General features: G+C 37.0%; 1 protein-coding gene across 1 annotated transcript in view; it reads right to left on the bottom strand.

Moving 5' to 3' along the window:
* ADAMTS19 (ADAM metallopeptidase with thrombospondin type 1 motif 19) overlaps positions 1-13,441 on the bottom strand; it is a 279,661-nt gene that overhangs the window by 98,808 nt on the left and 167,412 nt on the right. The window contains exons 12-13 of the mRNA XM_019924890.3: positions 10,189-10,319; positions 9,081-9,253 (exon numbers count right to left, since the gene is read on the bottom strand). Of these exons, the coding sequence (XP_019780449.1) occupies positions 9,081-9,253; positions 10,189-10,319 (304 nt within the window). The remainder of the gene's footprint in view (positions 1-9,080; positions 9,254-10,188; positions 10,320-13,441) is intronic.

The raw sequence follows: 13,441 nt of genomic DNA, 5'->3' as shown, positions 1-13,441 counted from the left end.
TACCTGAATGTTAAAGCCATGCACCTTTTTTTCTCTAAAAATAAATGTTCACTACTGTATTGATACCTTATATTTAATTCTCTTAGCCAGAGATTCATGTGTTACCTAAAAAAACAGAAATAGCCACTTGCATTTTAAAGTATCGAAAACTTGGGGTTTTTAAAAGACTTGTATATTTCAATTTCTTCCGTATGGCTCTAATACATAAAAACTATTGTTGTGTCTTTTATTCATCATACAGACTGACATGTTTGATTGATACATGTCACAGAATTATCAAAAATGGTACCCTGCTAATTATATAAATATCTATTAAGGATCATTCTGATGATAAACAACACTTTATAAGAGTCAGGAGCTCCCTTAATTGTGATTTCAAACAGTTTTAATATTTTAAATTGGCCCCCATACAACTCTGATTTTCTTTTAAAATCTGGAGGGAACCTGTTTCCTATCTCTTATTTCACATGTGAGTAAACAGGTCTCAAATGAAGTAAATATTATCAAATCACACAGCCAGTTGGAGGCAGATGTAGAATTAACCCAGGATCAGATGATGATTTTCAGGATTTGAACTGTCATATTGACTTTATTTTTACCATGAAAAAATATTACTTATATACTTAAATTAATGCAACAAATATCGATCAGAAGCTTAATCACTGCCAGACAGTACACTAGGCACAGACAATAGAGGGAACAGAGATGCATTAAAATCTGCTTCAGCAGAGTCTTGTGGAGCACTTGGCAGGGGTGCGTATCCTATATGGAAGATCAGCGGGATTCTTTTTTCCTAGAGAACTTGTCATAAACTGAGTCCAGAAAATCAGTAGAAGTTTTCAAGGTAAATAAACGGGGAAAGAGATTAAAGCTTGAGAAAGAAAGGATATTGTGCCAAGAAACGTGCATATTTATAGGCCCAGAATTAAGAAAACATGATGTATCTGAGGGATGAAATGAAATTCGGCCTGGCCGTGCTGGAGATTACAGAAGGGAATGATGGAGATGAGGCCAGAGACGTTAAAGGGGGCAGGTCACAGTAATGGTCTTATAAACCAAGTAATAAAGTTTGAGATTGGTCCTGACAGCAACGGGATTTGTGGAAGGGTACTCCTTGGCACAGTGACTGATGGTTTTGGCCTTCAAAAAGGCCAGCCTGTCTGAAATGAGGAGTAGGGGCTGAAGGAGGGTCAGAGAGACAGTGAGGAAGCCGTTTGAAGAATCCAGGTCAGAGGTGGTGCAATCATGAACAAAGATGCTGGCAAACAAAGAAAGGTTTGGACAAATAGGGTGTGCTGATTGATTACAGGGGGATGGAGATTGAGGCAGAAGGATTCTGGCTTAGCTTGGTAATGAGGCTGATCATGATGCTATGCTCCATGAGAGAGCACAGTAAGAGGAGAGATGGTGGGAGTGAGAGAAAGGAAAAGGGGAAGGGGTATGTTGAACTTGAACCATGCTGAGTTAGAGATGAATGGGATGCTGAGTGGACAAGTTCATGCAACATAGGGGTAAACAGGTAAGGAGCTCAGGACAGAGAGATCTAGGTTGGAGATAAATGTTTGTGTGCCTTTAGCATTCGGATGATAAATAAAACCTAGTGAATAAGTAAGATTATGCCAAGAAGGACGTTTAGTGAGAAGAGGGGCCAGGATAGGTCACTACAGAAAATTCCCATAAGACATATCATTCTTTCACTAAATATTTATTAAGTGTCTACTCTGTTCAGATACTGCTTACAGTGCTAAACACATAGCGATGCATAAAATACAACTCTTGCTCTAACAATTATTATTTGAGGGGGGACATAAACAAGTAAAATAAAAATATTATGATAGATGATGATAAGGTCTGTGAAAAAAGAATAAAGCAGGGGAAGGAAAAGCACTGAGTCAATATTTATGAAAAGATCAGAAGGAGGTGAGAGAATGAATCATACTGCTATCTGGGAAAAGTAATTCACCAGAGAAAACAACAACTTCCAAGACACTAAGACAGAAGGGAGCCAGTGTGGTGGCAAGGTGTGATGCGGGCACAGTACAGCTGAACTTAGAGGGTAACAGGAAGCCAGGGAGCTGAGGACCTTAGAGACCATTAGAAGAATTTTGGACTTTTAGTGAGCTGGGAAGACACTGAAGGCTTCTGAATGGAAGAATAACATGACATGACTGACATTTTAAATGCATCACTCTGGCTATGTTGAGACTGAAGGAGGTATGAGGACACAGGCATAAAGAACAGTTAGAGATAGCAGAAGAAGAACTACAATCCTTGAGCCTGTGGAACAAAAACCACACTCACAGAAAGATAGACAAGATGAAAAGGCAGAGGGTTATGTACCAGATGAAGGAACAAGATAAAACCCCAGAAAAACAACTAAATGAAGTGGAGATAGGCAACCTTCCAGAAAAAAGAATTCAGAATAATGATAGTGAAGATGATCCAGGACCTTGGAAAAAGAATGGAGGCAAAGATTGAGAAGATGCAAGAAATGTTCAACAAAGATCTATAACAATTAAAGAACAAACAAACAGGGCTTCCCTGGTGGCGCAGTGGTTGGGAGTCCGCCTGCCGATGCAGGGGACACGGGTTCATGCCCCGGTTTGGGAGGGTCCCGCATGCCACGGAGTGGCTGGGCCCGTGAGCCATGGCCACTGAGCCTGTGCGTCTGGAGCCTGTGCTCTGTAGTGGGAGGGGCTGCAGCGGTGAGAGGCCTGCGTACCGCAAAAAAAAAAAAAAAAAAAAGAACAAAAGAACAAACAAACAGAGATGAACAATACAATAACTGACATGAAAAATACACTAGAAGGAATCAATAGCAGAATAACTGAGGCAGAAGAATGGAAAAGTGACCTGGAAGACAGAATGGTGGAATTCATTGCTGTGGAACAAAATAAAGAAAAAAGAATGAAAAGAAATGAAGACAGCCTAAGAGACCTCTGGGACAACATTAAACGCAACAACATTCGCATTATAGGCATCCCAGAAGGAGAAGAGACAGAGAAACGACCCTAGAAAATATATGAAGAGATTATAGTCAAAAACTTCCCTAACATGGGAAAGGAAATAGCCACCCAAGTCCAGGAAGCGCAGAGAGTCCCATACAGGATAAACCCAAGGAGAAACATGCCGAGACACATAGTAATCAAATTGGCCGGCTTCCCTGGTGGTGCAGTGGTTGAGTCCACCTCCAGATGCAGGGGACATGGGTTCGTGCCCCGGTCTGGGAAGACCCTACATGCCATGGAGCGGCTGGGACTGTGGGCCATGGCTGCTGAGCCTGCGTATCCGGAGCCTGTGCTCCGCAATGGGAGAGGCCACAACAGTGAGAGGCCCGCGTACAGCAAAAAAAAAAAAAAAAAGAGAAAAAAATTGGCAAAAATTAAAGACAAAGAAAAAATATTGAAGCAGCAAGGGAAAAACGACAAATAACAAACAAGGGAACTCCCATAAGGTTAACAGCTGATCTCTCAGCAGAAACTCTACAAGCCAGAAGGGAGTGGCATGATATACTTAAAGTGATGAAAGGAAAGAACCTATAACCAAGATTACTTTACCCAGCAAGGATCTCATTCAGATTCGATGGAGAAATCAAAAGGTTTACAGACAAGCAAAAGCTAAGAGAATTCACCACCAACAAACCAACTCTACAACAAATGCCAGAGGAACTTCTCTAAGTGGAAAGCAAAGAGAAGAAAAGGACCTACAAAACCAAACCCAAAACAATTAAGAAAATGGTAATAGGAACATACATATTGATAATTACCTTAAATGTGAATGGATTAAATGCTCCAACAAAAGACACAGGTTTCCTGAATGGATACAAAAACAAGACCCATATATATGCTGTCTACAAGAGACCCACTTCAGACCTAGGGACACATACAGACTGAAAGTGAGGGGATGGAAAAATATATTCCATGAAAATGGAAATCAAAAGAAAGCTGGAGTAGCAATTCTCATATCAGATAAACTTTAAAATAAAGAATGTTACAAGAGACAAGGAAGAACACTACATAATGATCAAGGGATCAATCTAAGAAGAAGATATAACAATTATAAATATATATGTACCCAACATAGGAGCACCCAATACATAAGACAAATGCTAACAGCTATAAAAGAGGAAATGGACAGTAACACAATAATAGTGGGGGACTTTAACACCTCACTTACACCAATGGACAGATCATCGAAACAGAAAAGTAATAAGAAAACACAAACTTTAAATGACACAATAGACCAGATAGATTTAATTGACATTTATAGGACATTCCATCCAAAAACAGCAGATTACACTTTCGTCTCAAGGGCGCACAGAACATTCTCCAGGATAGATCACATCTTGGGTCACAAATCAAGCCTCAGTAAATTTTAGAAAACTGAAATCATATCAAGCATCTTTTCTGACCACAACGCTATGAGATTAGAAATCAATTACAGGGAAAAAATCGTAAAAAACACAACCACATGGAGGCTAAACAATACGTTATTAAATAACCAAAAGATCACTGAGGAAATCAAAGAGGAAATCAAAAAATACCTAGAGACAAATGACAAAGAAAACACGAAAATCCAAAACCTATGGGATGCAGCAAAAGCAGTTCTAAGAGGGAAGTTTATAGCTATACAAGCCTACCTCAAGAAACAAGAAAAATCTCAAATAAACAATCTAACGTTACACCTAAAGGAACGAAAGAAAGAAGAACAAACAAAACCCAACGTTAGCAGAAGGAAAGAAATCATAAAGATCAGAGCAGAAATAAATGAAAGAGAAACAAAGAAAACAATAGCAAAGATCAATAAAAATAAAATCTGGTACTTTGAGAAGATAAACAAAATTGATAAACCATTAGCCAGACTCATCAAGAAAAAGGGAGAGGACTCAAATCAATAAAATTAGAAATGAAAAAGGAGAAGTTACAACAGACACCGCAGAAATACAAAGCATCCTAAGAGACTACTACAAACAACTCTATACCAATAAAATGGACAACCTGGAAGAAATAGACAAATTCTTAGAAAGGTATAACCTTCCAAGGCTAAAACAGGAAGAAATAGAAAATATGAACAGACCAATCACAAGTAATAAAATTGAAACTGTGATTAAAAATCTTCCAACAAACAGAAGTCTGGGAGCAGATGGCTTCACAGGTGATTTCTATCAAACATTTAGAGAAGCGCTAACACCCATCCTTCTCGAACTCTTCCAAAAATTGCAGAGGAAGGAACACTCCCAAACTCACTCTACGAGGGCACCATCACCCTGATACCAAAACCAGACAAAGATACTACAAAAAAAGAAAATTACAGACCGATATCACTGATGAATATATATGCAGAAATCCTCAATAAAATACTAGAAAACAGAATCCAACAACACATTAAAAGGATCATACACCATGATCAAGTGGGATTTATCCCAGGGATGCAAGGATTCTTCAGTATACTCAAATCAATCAATGTGATACACCATATTAACAAACTGAAGAATAAAAACCATATGATCCTCTCAATAAATGCAGAAAAAGCTTTTGACAAAATTCAACACCCATTTATGATTAAAAAAACTCACCAGAAAGTGGACATAGAGGCGACCTACCTCAACATAATAAAGACCATATACGACAAACCCCCAGCAAACATCATTCTCAATGGTGAAAAACTGAAAGGATTTCCTCTAAGATCAGGAATAATACAAGGATGTCCACTCTCACCACTATTATTCAACAAGTTTTGGAAGTCCTAGCCACGGCAATCAGAGAAGAAAAGGAAATAAAAGGAATACAAACTGGAAAAGAAAAAGTAAAACTGTCACTGTTTGCAGGTGACATGATACTATATATAGAGAATCCTAAAGATGCCACCAGAAAACTACTAGAGCTAATCAATGAATTTGGTAAAGTTGCAGGATACAAAATTAATGCACAGAAATCTCTTGCATTCCTAAACACTAATGATGAAAAATCTGAAAGAGAAATTAAGGAAACACTCCCATTTACCACTGCAACAAAAAGAATAAAATACCTAGGAATAAACCTACCTAGGGAGACAAAAGACCTGTATGCAGAAAACTATAAGACACTGATGAAAGAAATTAAAGATGATACCAACAGATGGAGAGATATACCATGTTCTTGGACTGGAAGAATCAATATTGTGAAAATGACTCTACTACCCAAAGCAATCTACAGATTCAATGCAATCCCTATCAAATTACCAATGGCAATTTTTACGGAACTAGAACAAAGAATCTTAAAATTTGTATGGAGACACAAAAGACGCCGAATAGCCAAAGCAGTCTTGAGGGAAACGGAGCTGGAGCAATCAGACTCCCTGACTTCAGACTATACTACAAAGCTATAGTAATCAAGACAATATGGTACTGGCACAAAAACAGAAATACAGATCAATGGAACAAGAGAGAAAGCCCAGAGATAAACCCACGCACCTATGGTTAACCAATCTATGACAAAGGAGGCAAGGATATACAATGGAGAAAAGACAGTCTCTTCAATAAGTGGTGCTGGGAAAACTGGACAGCTACATGTAAAAGAATGAAATTAGAACACTCCCTAACACCATATATAAAAACAAACTCAAAATGGATTCAAGACCTAAATGTAAGACTGGACACTATAAAACTCTTAGAGGAAAACATAGGAAGAACACTCTGACATAAATCACAGCAAGATCTTTTTTGATCCACCTCTTAGAGTAATGGAAATAGACAAAAATAAACAAATGGGACCTAATGAAACTTCAGAGCTTTCGCACAGCAAAGGAAACCATAAAGAAGAAGAAAAGACAACCCTCAAATGGGAGAAAATATTTGCAAATGAATCAACAGACAAAGGATTAATCTCCAAAATATATAAACAGCTCATGCAGCTCAATATTAAAAAAAGAAACCACCCAATCCAAAAATGGGCAGAAGACCTAAACAGACATTTCTCCAAAGAAGATATACAGATGGCCAGGAAGCACATGAAAAGCTGCTCAACATCACTAATTATTGGAGAAATGCAAATCAAAACCACAATGAGGTATCACCTCACACTAGTTAGAAAGAGCAGCATCAGAAAAGCTACAAAGAACAAATGCTTGAGAGGGTGTGGAGAAAAGGGAACCATCTTGCACTGCTGGTGGGAATGTAAACTGATACAACCTCTATGGAGAACAGTACAGCCTTAAAAAACTAAAAATAGAATTACCATATGATCCAGCAATCCCACTACTGGGCATATACCCAGAGAAAACCATAATTCAAAAAGACACATGAACCCCAATGTTCACTGCAGCACTATTTACAATAGGTAGGTCATGGAAGTAACCTAAATGCCCATCAACAGACAAGTGGATAAAGAAGAAGTGGTACATATTTACAATGGAATATTACTCAGCCATAAAAAGGAACGAAATTGGTTTATTTGCAGAGATGTGGATGGATCTAGAGATTGTCATACAGAGTGAAGTAAGTTAGAAAGAGAAAAACAAATATCATATATTAATGCATATATGTGGAATGTAGAAAAATGCTACAGATGAACCGGTTTGCAGGGAAGAAATTGAGACACAGATGTAGAGAACAAACGTATGGACACCAAAGGGGGAAAGCAGCGGGAGCTGGGGGTGGTGGTGTGATGAATTGGGAGATTGGGATTGACATGTATACACTGATGCATATAAAATGGATGACTAATAAGAACCTGCTGTATAAAAAAAGAAAGAAAATAAAATGCAAAAATTAAAAAAAAAAAGAACAGTTAGACAGCTACTACAATCATCCAGGTAAGACACTGTTGCTTATATCAGGGTGGCAGCTCTGGAGATATTGGGCAATAATCAGATTGTGGATGTATTTTAAAGATAGGGCTCATGTGACTTTACTGCTATTTTGAATGTACAGTAAAAGAGAACTAAATGGAAAATGAAGACTCCAAAGTTTGTTGGTTGAAGCATCTGGAAATAAAGAATTAACCTTTATTAAAAGGATGGTGTGAATAGAAGACTATTCTATTCTATTCTTCTTTCTATAAAGAAACAGTATGTTTGGAGGCCATGTGTGGGGGAAGAAAGCATGACATGTAGGAAGCAGTGAAACAAGGGCAATATCTGGAGCACAGAGGAAAAGACAGTGAGGTTTTATATGAGGCAGGAGACAAGAGAAGGAATCAGGCTAAAGAAGGTCTTGCTGAGCATGTCATGTTGTGAAATTTGGCCTCTACCTGAAGAGTTATGGCAAGTCTCTGAAATGCTTTAACTGGGAGATTAGAATGAGCCAATTTGCACTTTACATAAAGATCTCTAGTTCTACCTCGTGCTACCCCTTTACAGGGACACCCATCCCTCTCCCACCACCACCCCTAACTCCTGGTAACCACTCATCTATCTGTTTTCCATCTCGATACTTTTGTGGCTTCAAGAATGTTATATAAGAGGAATCACACTGTGTGAGACATTTTGAGATTGGGTTTTCCTACTCAGCATAATGCTGTGACATCCACCAGGTCATTGCATATGTTAACAGTGTTCTGTGTACTGTTGCATAATACCCCATGGCACAGATATACCTCAGTTTGCTAACTCTGCAGCTACTTAGAACCTTTTTGATTGTTTCCAGTGTTTGGCTATCAAAAATAAAGCTGCTGTGCCCATTTGTTTTCAGCATTTTTTTGTGGTTGCAAATTTTCATTTCTCTGAGATAAATAACCAAGACTGTGTTTTCTAAAGTGTATGCTTAGTTACTTAAAGAAACTGCCAAGCTAATTTTCAGAGTGGCTCTTCCATTTTACCTTCCTACCAGCAACGTATGAGAGATCTAGTTTCTCTTCATCCTCACCAGCATTTTGTATTGTCACCCTTTTTAAATTTATCTCATTGGTGTATAATATCTCTATATTTTTAAAATATATTTTTAGTCAGTGCTTGTGGTTATTATATGTCAGTAAAGGTAGAAAAAACAGAGCTCTGAAATACCTAGAATATAAACTGTAAAACAATATTTACCACTATTGTAAAGCACCTTGCAAACCTAGAAGTCTACATAACTAAGATGGTGGCGATCTGGTTGGTCATACCTTCATCCGTGACAGCGTGCCACTGAAGTACATGCTTTGGGTACGAAGTTCTAACACTATAGGCCTGACATTGCCAGTCTCTGAATCCAGGCAAACCTGCAGGACAAGGTGGATTCTCACATATTCTGTATTGTTTTCTGGGACCATTACAATCCCTTGCTTCAGAACCTAGCCTAGAAAAGATAGTACAAATAATCAATTTTATCTTTTTTTATGTTAACTACTCATTTAAAAAAATCAAAAGGCAATATATTAATAAGGTATAATCCTTTATATTAAATCTACTTTTGAAAAAGTGGACAGATTAAATGATGGTAATTGGTAGGAAATCCATATGTTTATTTAAAAATATATATTTTTTCCAACCTTTGAGCCATTTAATTTCCAAAATACATGAGAAACAAAGCCCATTTGCCATGAAAATGATATAGAAGGGTAAAGGGCAGAAGTTGGTGGCAAAATAGAAAGCCTGTACTTCCCATGAAAGAGTGGGGCTAAGAATTATTAAGGAGTTGCTTCTATGGTTTTCACATACATTCTTTAAAATCTCTTGTTGAGGAACTGGGCCACTGAATCCACACCAAAGTTAAAGCATAAAGCTGAAATGACTTTCTCCCACATTTTCCTAGGATCACTCTAGGAATGATGGAGACGAGCAAGCTGATCTTGGACGCTCCCTATCCATACACGTGCTCAGCAGGATTTCATTCCTCATCATTCTTAGCTTCTACTGACACTCATGTTGCCCTCATTCCCTCTCTTTCTGAAGTCCTATCAGCTTCCGGCTTCTCTCACAGTTCCTTTTAATGGTGACTTACTTTTTCTAACACATCTCTCCCTGCTTATTTCAACACATTTTTAAATTTGATTTGTACTCAAAACACCACTCTGTGTAGTGTTTAATTATCTGTTCTTAGAAAGTTTGGTCTTATTTTCTTCTTTGAAGGGAGATTTTACATAAAATAATTTGAGGGACTTTTCTGTTTTCCAAAGTGGAGTGAGGTTTGAGAAGTTTCTTTGGCCCCCAACATGGTTTATCAGTAAAACCTTTTAATTTCAAACTTGAAGAAAACAATGCCCTCCCCCAATCCAGGAACTTTGCGTTTACCCAGGACATTTGCGCTCTCGACTGCTGATCCCAGAACTGCAGGTTCGGCTACAGGGACTCCACATGCTCCACTCTCCAGCCACGAGTCCAGGTGCTGAGGTCCTGCTGGTACACTCTCCAGCCTTACACCACTATTCCAAAAGTTATGTCTTAGGTGAACAAATCAGGGCACAACGGAAAATCATTCACTGGCCTATAGAGTCACTGGAATTGAGATTAAATCAGGTCTGCTAAGAGCCCCAAACGTGTGGAATTGAAAAAGACCAAAAATAAGTTGACACGTGCTTATTGTCATAGTAATACACTGGTCCAGTTCTCATGTCAGATCATACAGTCTTGTCATAAGAACAGCACACAGATATTTGTACTATAGCCCTGAGAATTCAGTACTTGTGACGGAGATAGGGCAAAGAAGGAATCTGGGGTTGTACAGCCAGGAAGAAAAACTAACACATTTTAAGAAACATAACAATTTAAAAGAGAGGACCAAAAAAGCATAGGGTCAAGTATAAATATAAGAATGGTACGTAAGATATAAATGTCTTTAACTAGACTGAAGCAGACATTTTAGCAAATTTAGCAATTTTGATTTAAACTGTCAGTGATTCAGGGTACTCTCCTTGTAACTTAAAAAGAAAGAGTATGACTCAATTTTAGCACTTTCCTTTATATTGTTTTTTTTTTCCTGAAAGCTTCTGTCAAATTCAAGCATTAACATTACAGCAAATTTTCTTTCAAAAGCTGTTCATTTGAAAGACTTGAACAATTTGACTTTTTGAAATTCTATCATTTCATTTCAATTATTCTATAGGTTATTTGGTATCTATTAACTGAGAAAGACAGCAAAGAAAGAAGAGAAAGGAGTATGTTCATTCTCTTTTTTATATTTATTTTATTATTAACTTTAAACAAAAACAGCCAAAGAGGCTGTTTCTGTGGCCACCGAGGAATGGTTGCCAGGACTTTGTAGACAGATTATTATAATTTCTCTTTATTCCTGGAAAATCAGATCTATCATGATCATAGCAAACATATTAAAGGTAAAAATTAATTAAACAAAACCATGTTGGAAATAAGTAAAGATTAAAAAATTTTAGATAAATGATTGTACAGTCACAAGGGTTGAGCAATCTGATCCTTCCAGTCCTAAACGATAATTTGCACTAATGGCAACATGATTTATAGGGGATTTTGAAGAAATTATAGCAGCTCTCTGATTCTTAGTTTTCCCATTTCAAAATGTGAACGATAATCATACTGATATTTACCTAATAGAATTTTCAGAAGTTGAATGAAACTAAGCACAATGCATAGTCCTTAGCAAAGATTTAATAAAGATTAACTATAATAAAAATACTAATAACAAATTATATATCATTATATTAATTTTATTAAGAAGTTTCCAGAAATCTCACCAAAATTCTATTCATTCTGACCTTAACTGATCTGTTTCTTTAAAACTTATTTTGATAATATGTTTTTAAATGCTGTTTTTAGAAGAGAGAATTTAAAAAACTATGCTACGTAGTTTTGTGTGAGCCCAGTTAATGCTTTTCTATGCAATAATCAGTTCCTGCAGATTTTCTCTAATAATGTCAGATTTTAAATTCAACCTTTTTTGGATTCAAGGAGTTTTAAATCCAGGCTTGGGAAAAAACAAAACAAAACCTCAACAACTCAGAGTGTATTGACATGCTAAGATTGTCATTAAATAAATTGAGATTTTATATGAAGATTCAGTCTCAAAATTGCAAAAGGAGGAAAACAAACAGACCTTGTGAAAACTTTTAAACAACTTACTGGTTTTAAGGATTTAATGATATTATGCCATTTATGGAAAAAAAAAAATCCAGTGTGAAAGCTGTCAAACTTCAATTGGTCAAGTTGTTCTGGCCTAGGTGAAGGGTGTTTCCCTGAGTGCATATCACAGCTCCTCGCCCATTTAGCAGTAAGTTGGCATTGAAAGGCTGGGCTAGAGTTCACAGCTGACTAAAAATATTCTGGGAAAGACCCAGATCTAGAGTTGCACGTCATTTAAACTAGACACGTCTGGCAGATGAAGAGAAATGGAAACAGATATGCAAGCCAAATTTGCATACACAAATAAGTGAAATTTAAAGAAAGCATAGTATAATAGTTAAAGTTCATCCCCTTGCAGATAACCAGATCTCTGGACAAAACTAAGGAGAACCTGCTTTTCTGTCTTCTAGGTGGTGCTGTGTTTCAACACTGGGCAAAGTGTTAAATGTTTTGTTTAAACTATTATACAAAATAGTCTATTGGGTTTTACATAAAATGATCCTAATGCTGCTTTTCATGAATTTTCTAGCAGGATTTTTTGTTTCATTTGTATTTTTTAGCTTCAAAAAATTATATTATGCATGATTTAAAAATCTCAAAATTTCTCATATCAAATAATTCAGTCTGATTTATGAAAATGCTAAGGAAATATACAATATAGTTTATTTCTGGGACAGTACATGACCTAAAAAAGTTTGACTATATTTCTATTCTCTCAAATTTCTATGGGAATATGCCTAGGAAGTTGATGAAAACATCCAATTGGAAGGGGTTCATGAAGATGACAAAGGAAACATTATTCTCCAAACAAATCTTCTTGTACATACATTGTTAGATGAAAGAAGAGGAAGAAAGAAGGCAATAAACTGTTTCCATATGCAAATTTGTGACTGTAAGGATATTACATCCTTCATTTTTTCAATAAAGAACAATGGTGGTAATTTCATCCTTTAGGAACTTAGGAAAGTAAATAATTGAAATATATTATGTAGCATCCTTCAAAACAGTCTAAAATTCTAGTAAGTTGTATTTAGCTTTCCTTCCCCATCCTCCAATTCCTAGAAAATATTTTAAGTAAAAAACATACATTTCTTGGTTTAAACCAAATCATTTATCAACTCTTGGATCTTTGTTAATATAAATGTAAATACAGACGATAGTAGAGAAAAGGAGAAGAAAGAAAACACGCTGCTTTTAATTTGGAAAATGCTGTCTATAAATAGTAGATAAATCCCTATCCTCAAAATCATTTTGAATTGGGACTTCCCTGGTGGTCCAGTGGTAAAGAATCCACCTTACAATGCAGGGGACACAGGTTCGATCCCTGGTCAGGGAACTAAGATCCCACATGCCGTGAGGCAACTAAGTCCACGGGCCACAACTACTGAGCTCACGCGCCTCAATGAGAGAGCCTGCGTGCCACAAACTACAAAGCCCATGCGCCTTGGAGCCT

The sequence above is a fragment of the Tursiops truncatus genome, chromosome 3 (assembly GCF_011762595.2).
Source record: "Tursiops truncatus isolate mTurTru1 chromosome 3, mTurTru1.mat.Y, whole genome shotgun sequence".
NCBI classification, from domain to species: Eukaryota; Metazoa; Chordata; class Mammalia; order Artiodactyla; family Delphinidae; genus Tursiops; species Tursiops truncatus.
Note: the sequence above shows the minus strand (reverse complement) of the source record. Positions and strands in the feature narration are given on the sequence as shown.